This window comes from Myotis myotis, unplaced genomic scaffold, assembly GCF_014108235.1.
Source record: "Myotis myotis isolate mMyoMyo1 unplaced genomic scaffold, mMyoMyo1.p scaffold_m19_p_3, whole genome shotgun sequence".
Taxonomy (NCBI): domain Eukaryota; kingdom Metazoa; phylum Chordata; class Mammalia; order Chiroptera; family Vespertilionidae; genus Myotis; species Myotis myotis.
The window spans coordinates 165,506,236-165,526,972 of NW_023416335.1; the positions used below are offsets into that span (position 1 = coordinate 165,506,236).

Genomic DNA, 20,737 nt, shown 5'->3' on the forward strand with positions numbered 1-20,737 from the left:
GTGGGGCATGCATCAATGATTCTCTCTCATCATTGATGTTTCTATCTCTCGCCCTCTCCCTTCCTCTCTCTGACATTTATTTTAAAAAATATATTTTAAAAAAGGAAAACAAATGTTGAAGAGCATGTGGAGAAATTAAAATCTTTGTAGATTAGCCAATATGGAAAACAAGTTGGCAGTTTCTCAAAATGTTAAACATGGAGGATGCTCATTAGCAATTTTATTCATAATAGGCAAAAAAAAAAAAAAAATGGAAGCAGCCCACATGTCCATCAACTGATGAGTGGATAAATAAAATGTGTCATATCTATACAATAGAATGTTACTTGGCAATTAAAAGAATGAAGTACTAATACATGCTACAACATAGATAAGCCTTGAAAACATTATGCTAAGTGGAAGAAGCCAGTCACAAAAACCCACATATATAATTCCATTGATATGAAATGTCCAGAATAGGCAAACCTATAGAGACAGAAAGTAGATTCGCAGTTATATTACTCAGGGCTGCAGGAAAACAAGGAGTAACTGCCAATGAGTAAAGGATTTTTTTTTTTTATTTTTTACAGCAAGGAAGGTAGAGGGATAGAGAGTCAGAAACATCGATCAGCTGCCTCCTGGACAACCCCACTGGGGATGTGCCCGCAACCAAGTTACATGCCCTTGACCGGAATCGAACCTGGGACCTTTCAGTCCACAGGCGGATGTTCTATTCACTGAGCCAAACCGGTTACGGCAAGGATTTTTTTTTGATGATGATGAAAATGTCCTAAACTTAGAGTGACTGCACAATTCTATGAATATACTAGTAGTAAAAAAATTAAATTGTATACTTATTTTAATGAAGTTGTACTTATCAATTATTTCATGTTGTATGTAAGAAGGCATCATCAACCCAAGGTCATTTAGGTTTTCTCCTATGTTATCTTCTAATCTAGAAGCTTTGTAGTTCTGCATTTTACATGAAGTCTAGGACTTGTTTTGAGTTAGTTTTTGTGAAGGGTGGAATTCTATATCTGGATTCATTTATTATTGTGCACATGTCCAATTGTTCCAACACCATTTGTTGGAAAGACTATCTTTGCTCCATTGTATTGTCTTGGCTCCTTTGTCAAAGAATAGTTGCCTATATTTCTGTGGGTCTGTGGCTGGCTCTCTATTCTGTTCCACTGCTCTATTTATTCATTCTTTCACCAGTACTACACTGTTTCGACTACTGTAGCTCGATAGTAAATCTTGAAGTTGGATAGTATCAGGTCTACAACTTACTTTTCCTTCAATATTGTCTTGGCTCTTCCATATAAGCTTTAGAATTAGTTTGTTGATATCCATAAAGTGACTTTCTGGGATTTTGACTGGGATTGCATTGAATCTGTAGATCAAGTTGAGAAGAACTGACTTCTAGACAATATTGAGTCTTCCTATCTGTGAACATGGAATTTATTTATGTATTTATGTATTTACTAGAGGCCCGGTGCATGAAGTTTGTACACGGGTAGGGCCCCTAGGCCTGGCCAGTGATAGGGCCGATTTGTGGGGCGACTGGTGGAGTGATGATCGGAGGCAGAGCTGGCACCCGCCTTGGCTGGCCTGGTGCCACCAGCTCGCTGGCCCCCACCACTGATGCCAGTCAGGGCCTGCAGGCTGGGGGCAGCTCCTGTGTTGAGCGTCTGCCCCCTGGTGGTCAGTGCACATCATAGAGACTGGTCATTCCACCCGTCATTCCTCTGTTCGGTCGATTTGCATGTTAGAGTTTTATTATATAGGATGTATTTATGTATTTATTTTATTTCATTCATCAGTTTTGTAGTTTTCTTCATGAAGATCTTATATATGTTGTTAAATTTATGCCTAATTATTTCACTTTTGGGCTGCTAATAAAATGGTATTTGTGTTTTTAGTTTATAATTCCACATGTTCATTTTTGATATATAGGAAAGCAATTGACTTTTACATATTAACCTATCATGCAAACTTGCTATAGATTTTCTATGTAGATGATCATATCATCTGTGAAAAAAAACAGTTTTATGTTTTCCTTCTCAATCTGTACACTTTTTATTTCATTTTATTGCATTATTGAATTAGCAAGGACTTCCAGTAAAATGTTGAAAAGGAGCAATGAGAGGGAATATCTTTGCCCTGTACCTGATCTTAGTGGAAAAGCTTCAAGTTTTTCGCCAGTATGATGTTAGCTGTAGGTTTTTTGTAATCTTTAGCAAGTTGAGACAGTTCCCCTATATTTCTAGTTTACTGAGAATTTGTTACGATTTAGTGTTGAATTTGTCAAATGCCTTTTCTGCATATATTGATATGATCAAGTGATTTTTCTATTTTGCTTTGTTTACATGATGGATTATATTAATTGATTTTTGCATGTTTGCATTCCTGAGATAAATCCCCTTGGTCATCATCATGAATAATTCTCTTTATACTTTTTGGATTTGATTTGCTAATATTTTAAGGATTTTTGTGTTTATGTTCATAAGAGATGTTGATATATAGTTTTCTTGTGATGTCTTTGGTTTTAGTATGATAGTAATGCTGGCCTCATAGACAGTCTTCCACCACTGGAATGTAAGCTCCATGAGGACAGTCCTTGGGCCTAGTTATGAAACCATTGTCTGCACTGGAGAGTTATCTTTAGCTCTAACTGGGAAGGGATGACTCCTGGAGACAGCAGCCTCCACCAGCCAAGAATATCAAAGTTACTGACAAAGAGCACTGGATTAAGACAATGGTTCTCAGTTTTGATTAGGGCAGAGGTAAACAAACTCTTTAGCTGAGGTATGCAGCCTCCAGCTTGCAACAGATAATATTTTTCTTTCCTTAAAGAAGTAAATTTTGGGGGATATCAGAGCATAGAAGATAAATAATCATTTTGTAAGACAATCCTGGGAGTCTTCTTCAGATCCACTAATACCTCATCAAGACTAATGTGGAAGGCTTAGCTGTTTAGTAAGCATATGGGCCAAGGAATATACCTCTATGCTCTTAAATACATTTTCCTGGGTTAATTGGGAGGTAGTTTAATAGGGGATTGCCCAGAGTACAGTGGTCCAAGAGGAAACATAAGATCATCTCTATTAATCAATGAAAGATAAGTGTTCCACAGTTCTACTGGTATGCTTGCAGATTTGACTAGAAGAAAAGCATTATCCACTCAATTATCTTCCAAATTCAATTGACATTATAAGAGTCCTGGGAGTTTTAGCTTTAGGAAAACTCAGGTTCTCTGGAGCTGGTTCTGGAAGGTTGGGGTCAGAAGCTCAAGGTTGAGATTAAGGTAATCTTGGTAGAGACAGAACTCCATTGATATTCCTTCAACAAAAATGCAGGTTCTTGGATCACTATAACATTGCTTCAATATATGAGGAATCTTGTGTACCTGCTTAGGAAGAACTTGGGCTACGGGGAGCAATCATCTCTACTTATCAGTTGCTCTCACAATATTAGGGTAACTTTGCATCTCAGTCTGCATAAACCACCTACGTATGCGTACACTGTCACAGGAACAGAAGATGGTGGGGGTATGGGCAATGCTGATGACAGGTAGCCTATATGAATAAAGAATATGATAGTAAGGTCTTGTGCTTCGGGGAGAAGCTGTGGCACAGATGGCAGATGGGTGTAACTCTGCTATCTTGGCATGATCCTCCATTTGCAGCCCAGAAAGTAGTCTTCTCAAGCGTCACAGGTTACCAACCAAGGCCTGTTGCTCATCAGTGAATAGGAGAGGTTTATGCATAGGAGAGGTTTTTAAAAAAATTATTTATTTTTAATCCCCACCAAGGACATGCTTAGAGAGATGAGGGGAGGGAGAAGGGAAGAGAGAAAGATAAATACCCATTTGTTATTCCACTTATTTATGCATTCATTGGCTGCTCCTTGTATGGGTCCTTATGGGGGATCAAACCCACAATCTTGTCTTATCGGGGCAATGCTCTAACCAACTGAGCTACCCGGCCAGAGCAGGAGAGACTTTTGATAGCAGTTGGATCTGCTGGTCCAGAGCCTGGCCCATAAAACTGCCCCTGAACCTTTGTCCTGGAGGTAGTTGTCCCCCATGAGTGGCTATCTGAGAATGCTAACCACCGTTCTTTGCAAAGGTTATGGGCCTAGGTGACTCACTCCTTTGCTGTGCTCCAACGCAAGATCAAATGCCTTCCTCATGTTGGAAGTTGATCCTCTATTGGCCAGAAAGTGTTTATACCAAGCATGTCAAACTCAAAGGCTAACATGGGCCAAATAAACAAGGTTTAAGTTTATGTGGGCAGCAAAAAAACAAAAGCTTCAATTTTCATAGAAACACAGGTTTATTTCGATAGAAACATGCTGAATACAAAGGGCTGGAATAAATGAGTAATCGTTAACATAAAATCATGGAACATTTTAATAAAAATTAGTATTTTTTCTTGAACATTAACTTACCAGACACTGAATAACTGCACAAATTAATAAGTGTAACGCAAATAAACCTACTTTTCTTGTTCTACGAAAGCGAAATATTTCCTGTTGCGCACACCAAACAAGTCAGTCTAAGACGAATGACATGGCAATCGGCTGCTAAAATAATCCCTGCTGGTATTAGTAGAGAGAAATGGTGTGCCTGCGTGTAAGGCGCATAAGGGAAACGAATGCAACATGATTATAGTGATCAATTATTAGTGAACAGTGTAGTTCGTTATTAATAATTATGTATAACAGGATATTGTAAAAATTAAGTTAAGAAATTTTTATTAAAACATTTCTTACATAGTGTTATATTGGCTAGGCTGCAAAAATATTTGTTGTGGGCTGCTTGTGGCCTGTGGGCTGAGAGTTTGACATGCTTAGTCTATACTGATTGGCAGGGAGTTGGAGAAAATTGCAGCTGTAGCTGCTTCCCTGCCAGGTGTATGACTAGAAACAAAATGTTTTCCACTTTTCCAGCTTCTCCATTCATAGCTTCACTTAGAGCAAGGAGCAGACATCCTGCAGGGAGTCCCTATATTTTTTTTTCAGGCTGGCAACAGCGGCAGAGGGACATTGGGCCAGGATTTTGGGGTGTTTGGGCACCAGTAGCTCTGGGCTCACCTCTGCCAATAGAATTGCATTGCCTCGATTTGACAAATGGAGCGAGGCAATGGCATTACCACCACAGCAGGTTACCACTTTTGCCCCTTCCAATCCATCCTCAACCCAGGAGCCAAAATGACCTTTTAAAAACACAAATATGACCCTCTTTAAAGATCCTGTCACTCTTTAGTGATTTCCCATAGCTCGGGAATGGTAAGACCTAGAAGGTATATTATGATTTGGCTCTAATACAATTGGGTTTTTTTTCTTAATATGTTCTTACTGATTTCAGAGAGAGAAAGGGAGAAATGGATAGAAACATCAATGATGAGAGAGAATCATCCATCAGCTGTCTCCTGCATGCCCCCTACTGGGGATTGAGCCCAAAACTTGAACATGTGCCCTGACAGGGAATCAAACCATGACCTTCTGGTTGATGCTCAACCACTGAGCCACAGTGGCCGGGCACCAATACAATTTTTATAGTTCATTCTCCAGCTACTCTTCCTCTCACTCATGTTGTATGGGCCTTCTCTATTCCTCCAATGAGCCAAACTCCTTTTCATTTCAGAGCTCAAAGTCCCTTTTTTCAGAAAATTCTTCTTCCTTCTTTGCCTGTCTAATGCATACTCATCTCTCAGGTCTTCCTGAGAAAGGATTTTTCTGACTTCTCAGTCCAGATTAGGTCCCATTTTATACTTTGATTACATGGTAGGTATTATTTTCCTTCATTGGCCTAGCACCATTCTAATTATCTAACCACTAGAGGCCCAGTGCACAGATTCACGTACTGGTGAGGTCCCTCAGCCTGGCCTGCGCCCTCTCTCAATCCGGGACCTCTGGCGGGGGATGTAGTAGTGCGCGAAGTGGCAGGTGGCTGGGGAGGAGCCTGAGTCCTGCTCCTGCTCATCCAAGACCCGCTGCTGCACCCTAGCCACCGCAGCTGTGGCAGGAGAGGCTCATGCACTGCAGCTACGCTTGCCAGCCATAAGCCTGGTGTCTGGCGCCCATTAGTCAGCTGAGTGGCACTCCTGCTGTGGGAGCTCACTGACCACCAGGGGGCAGCTCCTGCATTGAGCATCTTCCCCCAGCGGTCAGTGCACATCATAGTAAGTGATCGAATGGTCGACTGGTCAAACGGTTGCTTAGGGTTTTATATATATATTAGAGGCCTAGTGCACGAATTCATGCATGGGTGGGGTCCCTTGGGGTTGGCCTTCGGGGATCTGGCTGAAACCCACAGTCCAACGCCACCTGCTGCTCCTGCCTGCTGCACCCACTCATCCTGGCCCCACTGCGCCTGCCTCCAGCTCTCGCCCAGTCAGTCCAATCGGGAAAGGCTCATGTTGCCACAGTGGCCGTGAGCCCTGAGTCTGGTGCCCATCTGGAGGGAGGTGAGGGAGGCTGGGATGCAATCGGCCCTCTGGGCAGTTGGTGAGGTGCCCTTGCCAGCCTGGGATCCAGATCTGTCCTGCTAACTTTTGCGCTGGTTGTCGGGAGCCACCTGGCGGAGGCTTTTATATTGTTTCTTCCTGTGGAGCGTCTAGGGAAGGGAAGCGGCTGCAATGCCCGAGACTTACTCCCAGGAGGCCAGCGGTGCTGTCAGGATTGGGACGGGCCTGTTCTCTGGAGATTGGACCTGGGAACTATTGAGGGAGTGAGTGGCTACCACGAGGCTGGTGGGCCACTGGGAAGGTGGATCAGTCAGCTGAGTGGCACTCCCGCTATGGAAGTGCACTGAACACCAGAGGGCAGCTCCTGCACTGAGCATCTGCCCCCTGGTGGTCAATGTGCATCATAGTGACCTGTCATTTAGTCGTTTGGTTGCTTAGGCTTTTATATATAGAAAAGGCATGTGTGTGTGTGTGTGTGTGTGTGTGTGTGTGTGCGCGCGTGTGTGTGTGTGTGTGTTATTTGATTACTATCTTACTCCCACAAGACTATAAATTTCATGAGGGTGGGCAATGTATCTATTTTGTTTACAATGCCTGACAGAGTGTGTGCAAATTTTCTTGGAAGAAATGAAAAGAAGGAGGGAGAAAAGGAGGGAGGTAAGAAGGAAAGAGGAAATGTCATAGGGAAGCAGGCAGAGAGAAGACAGAAACAGAGGAAGGGAGATCCCCAATGGGGCTAATAGGTAAGATGTATATTTGATACTTCCTCTTTAGTGGGAAAGTTGAAAGAGTTAGATATAGCTCTTAAAGATATAGCTCTTTAATGCTTAAAGGCAGAAGTTGAACATCAGAATTTTTTCTATGGGATACTGCTGAGTTCAAAACACAGAAGTAGGTCCAAATGGGTCATCAGAGCAAAGGGAGTCTGAGGAGAGTATTAGGTATAGAGCAAAACGAGAATGGGAAAAGCAGGAGAGTTGAGGGAAAATAAGAACAATCTAGCCCTGGCCGGGTGGCTCAGCTGCTTAGAGTGTGGTCCCGACACTCCAAGGTTGAGGTTTTACAGCCCTGTCAGGGCACATACAAAAATCAGCCAATAAAAGCATAAAGAAGCGGAACAATGAATCAATGTCTCTGTCACTGTCTCTCTTTCTCTCTAAAATAAAAAGAAATAATCTATACAAATTCAAAAGAAACTGTAGGACAAGGCCACCAGCTGGGTTTATTTCTTGTACCTCGTGGCTTTTCATTCATGGGCAAGCAAATCTGATTAAAGGGACATAAACCACACACACACTTGATATATATGAACAAAAAAGGAGCCACATACTAACCAGATAAGCTAAGAGGAGGCCAGCATCGTAGGCCCTACAAACTCTAAAAGTAACCACATCAGATGGTCTGAACATAAGAATTCCTAACTAAAAGGGGCTCATGGCAGGTCCTAGGCCTGTAGCTTCCTTGACAAAGATCAGTCTTATTTGAGGAAGCCTGTCTACGGCCTTTTTGCATCTAAGATAACATACCTCTGGTTTGTTTCTGTTGTGTTTTTTTTTTCCTCTTTGGAATGTCAGAGTAATCTCCTTTTCCAGACCCCTCAGGGCACCAGAGTAGAGACCACAGAACCCCTCATTGTTATGTTGTTCCCGAATACCATCTCTCTGTGCTATAAATGTGAATTGCTAACTATCCTATACCCACCAATGTAAAAGATGTGTCTCTCCATTTTACTCTTTATCCAATCTCAGAGATTTCCCCACTTTGCTTTCTCCAGTAAATTTCATGTAAACTCCCTTATGGCTCCTACTTTGATTCTAATGTATAAAATAAACTGTAAAATTGCCATTCGCCAGAGCATTTTCTCAATTTGTTGGGATTTTGCTTCCTGGCAACTATGACATCTCTTTTGAAATTCAACTTTTTGAACCGAAGTAATAAAGCTCTTAATTTAACATTGACTGCTATTATTTCCCTCCTTAACTTGCAGCTCCTGGAGGACAGGGAGTCTCCAGTTCATTTTCTCATCTCAGGCTGATGACTTCAAATACTAAATGGTCAAAAAGATTACTTAATAAATAATACTATATTTTTCACAGGTGCTGGGAGTAATTACTCCAATGAATTTAACTTCTTGAGGAAAACCTTTGTAGATCTGAATTCCTTCTGAAAATATAAAGAGTTGGAGTAAATATACTCTAAGGCAGAGGTCGGCAAACTGTGGCTCGCGAGCCACACGTGGCTCTTTGGCCCCTTGAGTGTGGCCCTTCCACAAAATACCACATGCGGGCGCGCATGTACAGTGCGATTGAAACTTCGTGGCCCATGCGCAGAAGTCAGTATTTTGTGGAAGAGCCACAGTCAAGGGGCGAAAGAGCCGCATGTGGCTCATGAGCCGCAGTTTGCTGACCTCTGCTCTAAGGCATTTCCAAAATACAAACTATTGGGACAATGGTAAGGTTATGTCATATATATTCTATATAATAAAAGCCTAATATGTTAAGTGTGCAGTCGTCTGGTCATCAGTTCAACCAATCAAAGTGTAATATACTAATGATATGCTAAGGCCGTTCAACTGCTCGCTATGACATGCACTGACCACCAGGGAGCAAACGCTCCAACTGGTAGGTTAGCTTGTTGCTGGGGTCTGGCCAATGTGTACTGACCGAGAAGGTCTGGACACGCCCCGGAGCACTCCTGCAGTCTCTCCCCAGCTCGTCAACCTCCCACATTCCTCCCCGGCCCTGATTGTGCACCAGTGGTGTCCCTCGGCCTGGCCTGCGTCCTCTTGCAATCCAGCACCCCTCGGGCATTGTCAGAGAGCTGGTTTCGGCGGACCCCACTGGTCATGAATTCGTGCACCGAATTATTTATATATATATATATATATATATATATATATATATATATACTATCATTTTTTAGTATATTACTGGGTACATAGTGGGAACTCAATAAGTGTTTGCAGTGAACTGACTCCAGTATAGACATATTTAAGTTGAGAAGAAACAAAGATGTGTTTCTGAAGTTTCATATAAATTGCTTATGAAATGAACACTATGTAAAACATACAAGAGAAATTTGTTATTAAATGGTTCCTAAGGTGAATATTTTTTACAATATTTGGAATTACTTTGCAATATAATAACTCCTTAATCTAGTCCATTTTTAAAGTTCCCATTTTTATGTGTCAAGGTTGCTGATAATAGGATAAACCAGATTGGTAGCTTACAATTATAAGGGCACCAATCTACTTATTGACTAAATCAAGCAATTATTCTGAGAGAATTATCCCTCTTTCTAAAGTTCCCAAGATGATATCTATGTATTTACCCCTCTCTCTCTCTCCCCCTTGTGTCTTAACTCATAATTCAAATTTGGTAGATCTATCCTAAATTATAATGTTATGCATAAATTTTTCACTTTCCAATACTCCTTTCCACATTCCTCCCCTGTTTAACCACATGCCTCACCATTTGTGAAAATAGGTATGTCTTCCATGGTGTCTGGATCATCCATAGTATCTAGATTCTTCGAACCGTCTGCCTCAGGTGGTGGCTTTTGTGTGAGCATGCTGGAAGTGGAAGCTTCCTCACCTTCCTTTTGTGTGAGCATGCTGGAAGTGGAAGTTTCTTCAGCTTCCTTTTGTGTGAGCATGCTGGAAGTTGAAGCTTCTTCAGCTTCCTTTTGTGTGAGCATGCTGGAAGTGGAAGCTTCCTCAGCTGAGAAACAACGTGTTTAAGTCACCCTCATGGTGAGATTCAGGGAAAGCAATGCTCCTTATTCACTTTTATTCCCTCTATGCCTCACAGGCCCTCTTTCCATAAACCCAGCGAAAAATTAGAAAAGTAACGACTCTTCTCAACAACTATCTTATCTCAAAAAGGCTCTACTCCTTTGATACAAATGGGGGAAAGCAGAAAATGTAACTAGATTCTTTGAGACTGGGGTAGAAGAGAAAGCCAGTTTTCTTTGGGACTCTTTATTTTACAACTTTCAGAGTATCAATTACAATGGGAACAAGGACCCCCATAGATGAGCCCAGAAAGATTAAAATAATTCACAAAGGACAAGAAATCAACTACTAGCTCATGTCCTATAAATCTCATTCTCTCTCAATTCCCAAGTCCTCCTCATCTGCCTAGGGCTTATCTGCACGTATCAGGCCAAAATCTTACCTGATACTTGTACCAGGAAATAAAACGACTGACAAATATTTTATCATGGAATAAATGTCAGTTGACCCCTAAAGCCTGCATTTACATTATCAGTAAGTCTCACAACCTGTATTGAGCCTCCATTCAAGAGACAAAGGTACCTGTTCTCTGAGGAGTCCTGACTAATTGGCGAGATTGAATCACGCACATGAAAAATTTCAGATGCAGTTCCTCTTTATGCATGGCTGACTCCTAGAAATAGAGAGAGTTTAATCCAAATGAACAGATTTGTGAAATGAGGAAGATGAACAAAAGTGACACAGACCAGGTATGTTCACTGCTAACAGGACTTATGACCTGACAGTCTAAACTTCAATCTACGAGGTGATACAAAAAATCTACTTTTATACACGTGACAGAGCAAGATCCCCTGAACTCAGCAAGCACCCCTTTCCCAGCTGCTAAGAGTAGCTAAGAGGCTGGGGGCCTCCAGCGGCTTCCATTCTTCAAGTCTGAGCTCAGACTGTGGCTATCATTTGGGTCTAGAGTACCTACTTAGGAGCATTTCTGCTAGGTTTCTAGGCAGGCCCCAAAAACTGAATGAACAAACATATTTCTCTCCATTATTTTCTCTTAAAAAGTATGACACATTTAAGTAAACCTATAATATTTTATCTAAAGAAAAAAAAAGTATGGCACAGATTACAGGTTAATCAATTCACTCACAGGAACACCACCAGGGCCATTTAGTTCCTCAGAGGGCAGACCCTTTGGTCCTTTCCTCTCTTTATTTAGAAAAGTAAATCTCTGGTGGATCCCCAATAGCTTTCCTCACACCTACACCCCTGTTTCAAACTCCTCAAGAGTTCTGGGCGTTTTTACATGTTTAGAATCTAACCTATGCCAATCCGAAGCTCTCCCCCCCTACCCCCCTACCCCCGCCCCTTCCCCCATTTTTTTCCTTTTCCCTAATGGCCAATCAAGCATGATGTGGTGCAGAGTACCGGTCTGCAAGTTAAGAAACTTATTTCCTAATCCCAGATCTGCTATACACTTTATAACTTTGGGGAAATATTTCACTTTTCTGAAACTGTTAAACTATCTCCAAAATCCTCTACAATCACTAACGTTCTGTGATTCTCAAAACACAATATAGCCTGAGCTTGATTGAGCTTTCAGGTCTGCATCTGCCAAGGTGGCAACAGGTTCCAGCAGATGAAAGGCCAGGAGAAGGCTGCCATGGAAACTGGAGCTGTAAGCAATAATCGCACACCGGAACCAGAAGACGGCGGGTGAGGTGGTCGGGGGAACAGAGAAAAGCGAAGGACGGAAGGCACACTAACAGTATTCCGGGAACAAGAAAAAGCCCAAACTGAAAGATCAGAGAAATTGTGACTGCAGCCTCAGATGCTTCCTAGGTTTCTGAGCCTGGTCACACTGCGCAGGCGTTCCGCGGGTTCTTCACTGTGCTCTTTGACCTCCCGCCCCAACCCCCTTCCTCCTCAGCCACCGAGCGGCTCTTCCGGTGTTGGGGAGGCGGTTCCGGTTCGCGGCCGTTCCCGGGTTTTACGTTCCGCGCCCGGCCGGAAACCCCTTCGTATAGCAGCCGGTTCCGGTTCGGTGAGTGGCGGCGGGAAGCTGGGGGAGGGGGAGGATGGAGGGAGCCTGGGCCGGGAAGTTGTGCTGCTCCGGGCCCCGCAACCTGGGCTGGGCTGGGCGGAAGCGAGGACGGCTGTGGGGACGGCGCTGTTCCCTCTGCCCCGCCCCCTGGGACCACCTCCCCTCCCCGGAGCTGTCCACCGGCGACCCGGCCGGCGGCCGTTAGGCTCCGGGAGCCGTTCCTTCAGGCCTTTTCCTTTTGGGCGGTGGGAGGCGGTCTCCCCGCCCTTCCGGAAGCCCCCGTCTCGGCGCCCAGCTCTCCTGGGAAACAGGCCGGTTGGGATTTCGGGGCTTTCCCGCCAGAGCAGGGTCATCTCACGGGAAAGCTGTTTTCGCCGGGAAGATCAGCTTTTCTTTTCTTTTTTCCCCCACCTGCTTCCTCTCCCGCCTTCCTTGAGACCTGACTGGTATTTCTCGACTGCTTCTGCGTCCCCCGTAACCATTTCTCCCACTCGTTTACTGTGTGGTATCTCCCCGCGATGTGAGGTCGCTAGTGCCACCGCCAGAAAGAAACGTCCGGACCCTCCCGCCCCGGCCATGACCCCCCCTACCCGCCGCGGTTTGCTTACCTGGCTCATCGCCTCCCGGTAATTCGCCGAACCGCCTCTCCCGGTGCCCCCTGCCGTGGCTCTCTGGCCGCGCGCCCAGCTCCTCCCGAGCTTGGTGATTTCTGGTTATCGCCGCCCCTGCAGCATCGGCACTATCTTGTTGGCAGTAACCTGCTCCTTTATCGCTCTCCGCTCAGCCTTGTGAAAGGCACTTCGCGTTTGCTACGCTCACTGTAATCGGGGTGGTGGTGATTCTTGCAAAACGTCTGTGAAACCCTCTAGAGCCCACCAACCATTTGACTTGGGGTTCCTGTTCTAAGTGGGTATTGTGGATGGAATAGGCCGGACCTTTACTCTTTATAAAGATAATTTGTGTTAAGGACGCCTATTGAAAGGTAAATTACACTCCATTGGAAATTACGTTTACAGTGAAACTTTAAGCATGATTCCTTCACTTTCTTCCAATTTAGAGATTTTCTTCCTGGCCCGCCCCCCTCCAGTGCCATTTGTGTGGTGTGTGTGTGTTTAAAGAATTAATCTTTTTTGTTGTTGTTGTTAATCTTCATCTGTGGATATTTTTCCACTGATCTTTTAGAGTGGAAGGGAGAGGGGAAGACATCCATGTGAGAGAAACCCATCGATTGGTTGCCTCCCGCACACACCCTGACCTGGGCCCGGGCAGGGGAGGAGCCTGCAACCAAGGTACCTGCCCTTGACCGGAATCGGCCCGGGACCCTTCTGTCCGGAGGCCGAAGCTCTATCCAGTGAGCCGAACCGGCTAGGGCTCTAGTTCCAATTTGGAAACCTCATTCATTTTTTTACCTGATTACAATTAATTATCCCAACCGTCTAGGGCTTTAGTTCCATTTTGGAAACTTCATTTTTATCTGATTACAATTAATATGGTCTTCATATCACCCATCTGATGAGTTAAAGCTAGAGGAGCAAATGGATTAAAAAACAGGTTCTGCTACTTCAGGCTAAGATGATGTAACTCTTAGCTACTGCTTGCAAGCCTTTCCTTTACCTGACTCCCACCCTACCAATTGCATTAGCTTTATTGGCTTGCTGTAAATATCCATTTATGGATCTTACTTCCCCCAGTAGACAGTGCTCTTCTCAGCAGCAGGGACCAGTTCTTATTCTTCTTATCCTCAGTATCTTGTGTGTGTGTAATTGGTGCACAGTAAATGTGTGTGCGTGCAAGAAGTTTCTTAGTGTGTAAGGTGTTAGAGTCTAATCGGGAGAGAATACATGTAAAAATACCAAAAACAAAAACGTGATGATGTAGTACAAACTGTATCATATACAGAGTTTTCCAGAGCACAAAGTAGGGTGATTCACATGATTACTTCCACACCCTTTTCATATCATAAATGGTTCTAACCACATCTTGGCCCTGGCTAACGCTAATTGTACAGTGGTTCCTACAGTATATACTTCCTAGTAACTTCATAGCTCTAAACATTCTCTTATAATCACCTCTTTGCATGTATGTAAGCACATAAATGTTTTGTCATACTTGTTACATTCTGTTACTGTCAGGACTTTGCCATTTTTTTCTTTCAGATTTCCCGTTATCTTCTGTTCAGTTACTAAATTGACTTCACATGAATATCTGTAACTATTTATGTTCTTTCAGTAAAATAAATGACCAATGTGAACTAGGAAATGAGTTATTAGAATACTTTTCTAAAAAGGAAAAAATGTTTATGCTTATAAGAATTTTGGTGGCACCAAAGGTTCCAGATCCAGCATTTCATGTTGAATCTTGGGTTAAATGTCCCTCTCCCAATGCTACTGCAAAGTGGCAAAATGAAAGTACCATAAGCACACTGAAGAAGCTGGATATATTTGTATGAAAATGTAAATTTAGGCCTTTAATTATTAAAATCATAAAACAGCATAGATTCCCTAGAATTATCTAGGGTTTGCTTTTATCTTGTTAAAGTGTATGACTCTTTGAATTGAGGATATGTTAAAGGATGAGTAGTTTTGTGATGTTTGTTGAAAGTCACATTTGCTTTTAAGTCAGGATGCCTGGGTTTTTGCTTTTCCTTGCTCCATCTGTGTGATTTTAGGCAAGTCACTTAACCTCTCTGGACATAATCTCAAATTCTTTGATTTCTTGTTTGCTGAAGCAGCCTTTCTTTGTGTGTGCACTTTGTTGTGATCATAGCGAATACCTGTTACCATTCTGTAGTTGATGAAGTATTCAATCTTTTTTTTAAAATAATGGTGATAGGATTATGAGTAATATAAGTGTGACTATCATGCCTAGTCTTCTCTTGGAAATCTGCCAAGAAGTATGTGTGCCGAGGGTATGTTTATTAACCCAGTCCCAAGCAAGTTAGGCTTTTAACCTCCTTTTCTGGGAAAATTAGAACCACCAGAGGAGAAAGTAATTTCATATAAGCAAAAGAGCTTTGAATTTTAGCAGTTTGAATAACTATGGGGAGAAAGTATTTAGTACTACTGGGACATTCCTTGACTGTCCTCAGAATATCAGTAGCTTTATGTTTGGCTACTGAATAAGACGTGTATAGAAGACAAGTCTTAATAGGACCACCACAAGATCTATCACTTGTTTATGAAATAGTTTAGCATGAGATAATAGCAAGAGCAATGGGTTGGGAATTTCAGTGTAGTCACTAGTCAACTTTATGACCAAATGCAAATGAATGTCCAAAGGGTTGGCTCTCCTAACTTGCTTCTTGATGTAATATTCTGTGATTCTGTGGGTAGTCCATAATTGCTGTTTAGTATAGCATAGATTGTAGAAATGTTTGGAAAGACCTCAGGATAGTTATAGTTCTCATTTTCTTCCCATCAACTCAACTCTCCTTATCACCTTATATTTTTCTCCACTAATAACACAAATTTCACTTCTGAGTGATTTCCTGTTTTAGAATTAAATGAAGGAGATACTGCAGTGTATAACCTTTCTGTTTTCTGCCTTCTTTTACAGGACTTTGTATTTCTGCTAAAGTCAGTGATGTGAAAAGACCTGACATGGGTAAGACTGATTATGAAGTGATCATTCAGTCCTTCTAGTTGTAGTTACTCTGATTAGTTAAGCTGAATTGGAAGAATGGGTTTTCTTAACTTTTTTAATATTTGCATTTTTGAGCTTAATAATTTTAAGGGAGATCTCATACTAATTATGTAATACAGTATACCAAACAATTTTCTTTTAGTTGAGACTTGGTCTATAGCATTGTTGGGAAGCATTTTCTCATTCATTGTATTGAAAAAGCTAAATAATACATACCAGCAGACATTTACTATGTGCGAGGCCCTGTTCTAATTACTTAAAATGTATTTATTTAATTTACAATCATCTTACAAGGGTACCTATAGTACCTACAAAATAGGCACTGTTATCCCCATTATATCGACAAGGAAACTTACACACAGAGGTTAAGAAACTTGCCTAGAGTCACACAACTATAACTGGCAGAGCCAGGATTTAAACTCAGGCAGCCTGGTTCCAGAGTCCTTGCCCTTTAGTACTGTTATATTTCCTTCTATATGATAAATAATTTGATTAAGGTAATTTTTAAGTTTTATTTAGCTAGTGGCACTGACAGTTGTGACTGGAACATTTTCCACTATTCAAGGTACTTTATGTCTGTAAAGGGGGGGGGGGGGGTCAGTATAAGGTCAAGACTAGTAGCCAAATTAAGAATAGATTGAGAGCCCTGGCTGGGTAGCTCAGTTGGTTAGAGCATCATTTACTAGTAGAGCAGGGGTGGGGGACCTTTTTTCTGCCAAGGGCCATTTGGATATTTATAACATTCTCGGGCCATACAGAAGTATCAACTTAAAAATTAGCCAGCTATATTTGGTCAAACATTGACTTAACTCACCCATCATGCCTTGGCAGGACCAGACCAAGTGATTCCGGGGGCCTTGTAGGGCCCAAGGGCTGCACGTTTCCCACCTCTGATTTAAAGCATCATCCCGATACACTAAGGTTGTGGGTTTGATCCATGGTTAGGGCACATACAGGAATCAACTAGTGAATGCATAAATAAGTGGCCCCCCCACTTGTCGCTCTAAAATCAATAAATTTTTTTAAAAAGAGTAGGCTGAAAATCTATACAGTTAGATCTTAAAACATTCTATCTGCTCCTTTTAAATTCACATTGGTCTTCTCTCTTGTTTCTGTTTTTCTCTTTTGCTTTGTGTACATTCTGTCATTTGTTTCCCTTTTTTTTCATTGCTGATATTATAAGTCATTGAGTTCCTTTATTATTTGTTTCTATTCTACTCTTTTATAAGAAAGTAACAAAGTTCTCAAAAAATGGTTGTAAAGTAAGATTCTGCCATAATATTACAGTGATTGAGCTGATGTCTGTTAAGAGCCATATGAATAAATGTTTTTGGCAGAACATTTTTAGGTCGATTAATTTTTTTGAATTAAAACAGAAGAAATAAACCACTGTTAACTAGTGTTTGTTTTTTGAATTGTGAAATTTTGCTCCATTCTTATTATATTAAAATTTTTTCTACAGTTAAAACATTCAAAAATTTATTTTGGGGAAATGTCATTATTTTAAAATTTTGCATTTAACTCTTGACAGTTTTGAGATTTCTTGCCAATGGTTATTTATGAAGGAGAGGTCTTATAATATGGCTGGTCTTTGGGAATTATTATTGTTATCATCCTTACCCGAGGACATGTTTTTATTGATTTTTAGAGAAAGAGAAAAGGAGGGAGAGAAAGAGAAACATCAATGTGAGAGATAAAAATCAATCAATTGCCTCTTGTAATTGCCCCAAATGGGGATTGAACCTGTAACCTTTTGGTTTATGGACTGATGCTCCAACCAACTGAGCCACCCAGCCAGGGCTGGGAATTACATTTATTAAGTGAAAAGACTGATGTATAATAAAGTAGTTATTAAAGCATTATGTGACTTGAACTAATTCGGACTCTTTCTCCAGATGATATTGCTGATGGGATGAGAATGGATGCTGGAGAAGTAACTTTAGTGAACCACAACTCCTTATTTAAAACCCATCTCCTGTCGCAAACAGGTTTTCCAGAGGACCAGCTTTCACTTTCTGACCATCAGGTTAGAAATAATTTTCTTTTGTCAGTTAATGAATTATTTTGGCTTAAGTTTTCATCTTATGTAGTTTAACGGCAAACTCAAAAGAACAAGCATATATATAACCTCTTTAGAATCAGTGACTCTAATGTTTGAAATTCTGTTTGATATATTAAAGTTAAGACAAGAACCAGACTATGCATGAGTTCTTTGACAACAGTACCTTTGAGAAAACTCTGTTATTCCTCTGAATTTTACAATTATCAGTACCCAGATCTATGTTGTTTTAAACTGTATCTTAAAATTGCTGAGCATTAAATGGGGTGTGTATATTTGTGAATATACAGCAGTTCTGAGATTTTTCCGTGCTATAAAGCTTTTATTCTCAAAGGACCAGCAGCGGCATCATCACCTGGGAGCTTGTTGGAAATGCAGAATTTCAGGCTTCACCCATACCTACTGACTAAGAATCTACGTTTTTAAAAATCTCCAGCTGATTTATATGCACATTAAAGTTTGAGGAGCAATATTAATAAAGCAGTCTTTTTCAGTAGGAAAGCCATTACTAATTTGAATATTATTTTTGAAACACAAAAATAAACTGTGTTTCATGTGCTCACAACTGTAAACTTACTTTTGCCCTACCCTGTATTGAATTCTGAAATAGGTCATAATCTTGTTTAATGATACATATTTTTCCAGTGTAAATTTTTACTACATTTTATTGTCAGAATATGACTTCAGAAAAATCTTCTGCTTTGTTTAGATATTACCTTCCAGGCAAGGAAATTTGGATGGATCTTATACATGTTCTACAAGAAGTGCAGCTTATAGTTCAAATTATTATTCAGGTATGATACATTACTTGGAGTCAAAACCTACATACCTTTCAGATTTCTTCCTAGTGTATCATTTGTGTTTGCCATCTGTAAAAGTGAAAGCATTGTCAAAAGCAAAATAGTATTTTCTCCACTAACACATCGTTTTAGTAAGCTGTGTATGTGTGTATGTGTATGTTGTTGCTATGATACTTACCTGATCTAGTCTCGACTAAATATTTTTTAATGGAAAAGTTGTTTTGAAATCCATTCTCCTACTTGTTCATTATGTCATTGTAAAAGGCACTACAGTGTTTTGTTTTGTTTTAGATATGTCTATGTGATGTAAAGGTTATTTATTTTATTGATTTAAAGCTCAAAGTTAGCCTATTTCAATTCTGCTTGAAAGCATGAATTCTGAAAATTTATTTCTGCCCAAGTGTATCCCTCCATCAGGGCAGGAAATGTTAACTACATGTCTCTATCTAGCACCTGCCACAGCCATGCTTGCATATTTAAGGGCTTGCCTATTCAGCTTGTGATCCATGACAGAAGTCAGCATTCTCTAGGCTATCCTAGCCCCTGGGCTGCCTGACTTTGCACCTCCCCTTCCTAAGATTTGGACTTCCAAAGATTTTCTGGTTCTGTCTTGGGGAAACGAAGAATTTTTGCTCATTAGCCTCTTCGCAGACTCAGGAAGATATTAGTATTTTCCTATGTCTTTTCACTCCTGCTTCAATCTCCCCATGTTATCACAAATACGGGAATATTAGTAATACCACTGAACCTGCCTCAGTGAGATTTTTATAAGGATAAACAGATAATAAGTATGAAATGCAAGTAATAATTATTGTTGTTATTTGGCTTCCTCAGGATTCTTTGTCAGCAAGATGAGATCTCCTCCCCTAAAAAGACGTTAGTATGATGCTCTTTTAGATTTATATTATATTTAAATGTCATTTAGGTGGGTGGTAATTTATCCTGGGCTCTGGATTTCCTCTACTGGGATGGGAAATGGTCTCCACATAGTATGTGCATAATTTGTATAGAAAAATCAGTTGTCATGGTTCTTATTATTGTTTTTTTGTTAATCCTTACCTGAGGATATTTTTCCATTGATTTTTAGAGAGAGTTTAAGGGAGGGAGAAAGACAGAGAGAGAAACATCGATGTGAGAGAACATCAATGTGAGAGAGACATCAACTGGCTGCCTCCCACGTGAGCCCTGACTGGGGCCAGGGATGGAGCCTGCAACCAAGGTACCTGCCATTGACCAGAATCGAACCTACCCACCCTTCAGTCCATGGACTGATGCTCTAAGCACTGAGTCAAACCAGCCAGGGCAGTCATCATTATTATTGAAAAATCCTTTCTGATGAGCAAAGAATCTGAAAGCTGGTTTGATAGCTCATTATTAATCCTAAGGGAAGGGTAGTTGAGTGGATAATGAAATCAGATAATTAATATTTCCATTTGAACTCAGTTTGTGTTTCCTTGTAATTTCACATGCTGATTTACCATTGGATAGAATATTTGCTTTTAGTTAAAAATAATTGCTCAATAATAAACAGTTTTATAGGGAAAATTATATTCACGATCTCCTATAATTCAGCTCATCCTTAACTCCTCTCAAATCATCATGTTCTTGACTATAGTGATATTTGGCCAGATTCCTGGCTTTTATGTCAGTTAAATTATTTTTGAGAGTTACATTTTTCCTATATTTGTCCTTATCTACAAGACCTCTAAGGTCATTCTCTAAAAATCAGAATTTTAAATCTTGAATGTCAAGGGTCTATATACCTTTTTCTTATAATAAAGTTTTTCATTTAAATCTACTTTTTACTGTGTACTTTTTAAAACTGTCTTTGCCATACTTATTTCAGTTCATTGCATGTCCTACAGAATTTTGTCTCTGCTATCTCCTTTGGATGTATTATTTTCTGATAATCTCCACATTGATTTCTGTGGTCAGTCACTTCGAGCTTTGCCTCTTAATTGTGCTAGACATGGGTCCCAAGTTTACCTGCCTTAGTTTTCTCATTCTGAC

At 41.0% G+C, this 20,737-nt stretch overlaps 2 protein-coding genes across 9 annotated transcripts in view; one reads left to right on the top strand and one right to left on the bottom strand.

Moving 5' to 3' along the window:
- The window catches only part of PFKM (phosphofructokinase, muscle), a 43,780-nt gene extending 30,815 nt beyond the window's left edge, over positions 1–12,965 (bottom strand). The window contains exon 1 of the mRNA XM_036297179.1: positions 12,835–12,965. The gene's annotated coding sequence lies outside the window, so the exon portion shown is untranslated. The remainder of the gene's footprint in view (positions 1–12,834) is intronic.
- Positions 12,130–20,737, top strand: part of SENP1 (SUMO specific peptidase 1) — a 61,931-nt gene continuing 53,323 nt past the window's right edge. For 2 of the 8 annotated variants that reach the window (XM_036297187.1, XM_036297183.1), the window contains exons 1-2: positions 17,763–17,894; positions 19,562–19,603. Coding sequence is in view for 3 of the 8 variants with exons in the window: in XM_036297183.1 (XP_036153076.1) it covers positions 19,579–19,603 (25 nt within the window). In the remaining 5 variants the exon portion in view is untranslated. Of the gene's footprint in view, positions 12,227–13,003; positions 13,209–15,781; positions 15,830–17,759; positions 17,895–18,634; positions 18,722–19,561; positions 19,604–20,737 lie in introns of those variants that run through there. The other 6 variants (XM_036297190.1, XM_036297185.1, XM_036297182.1 and 3 more) reach the window with 5 other exon arrangements.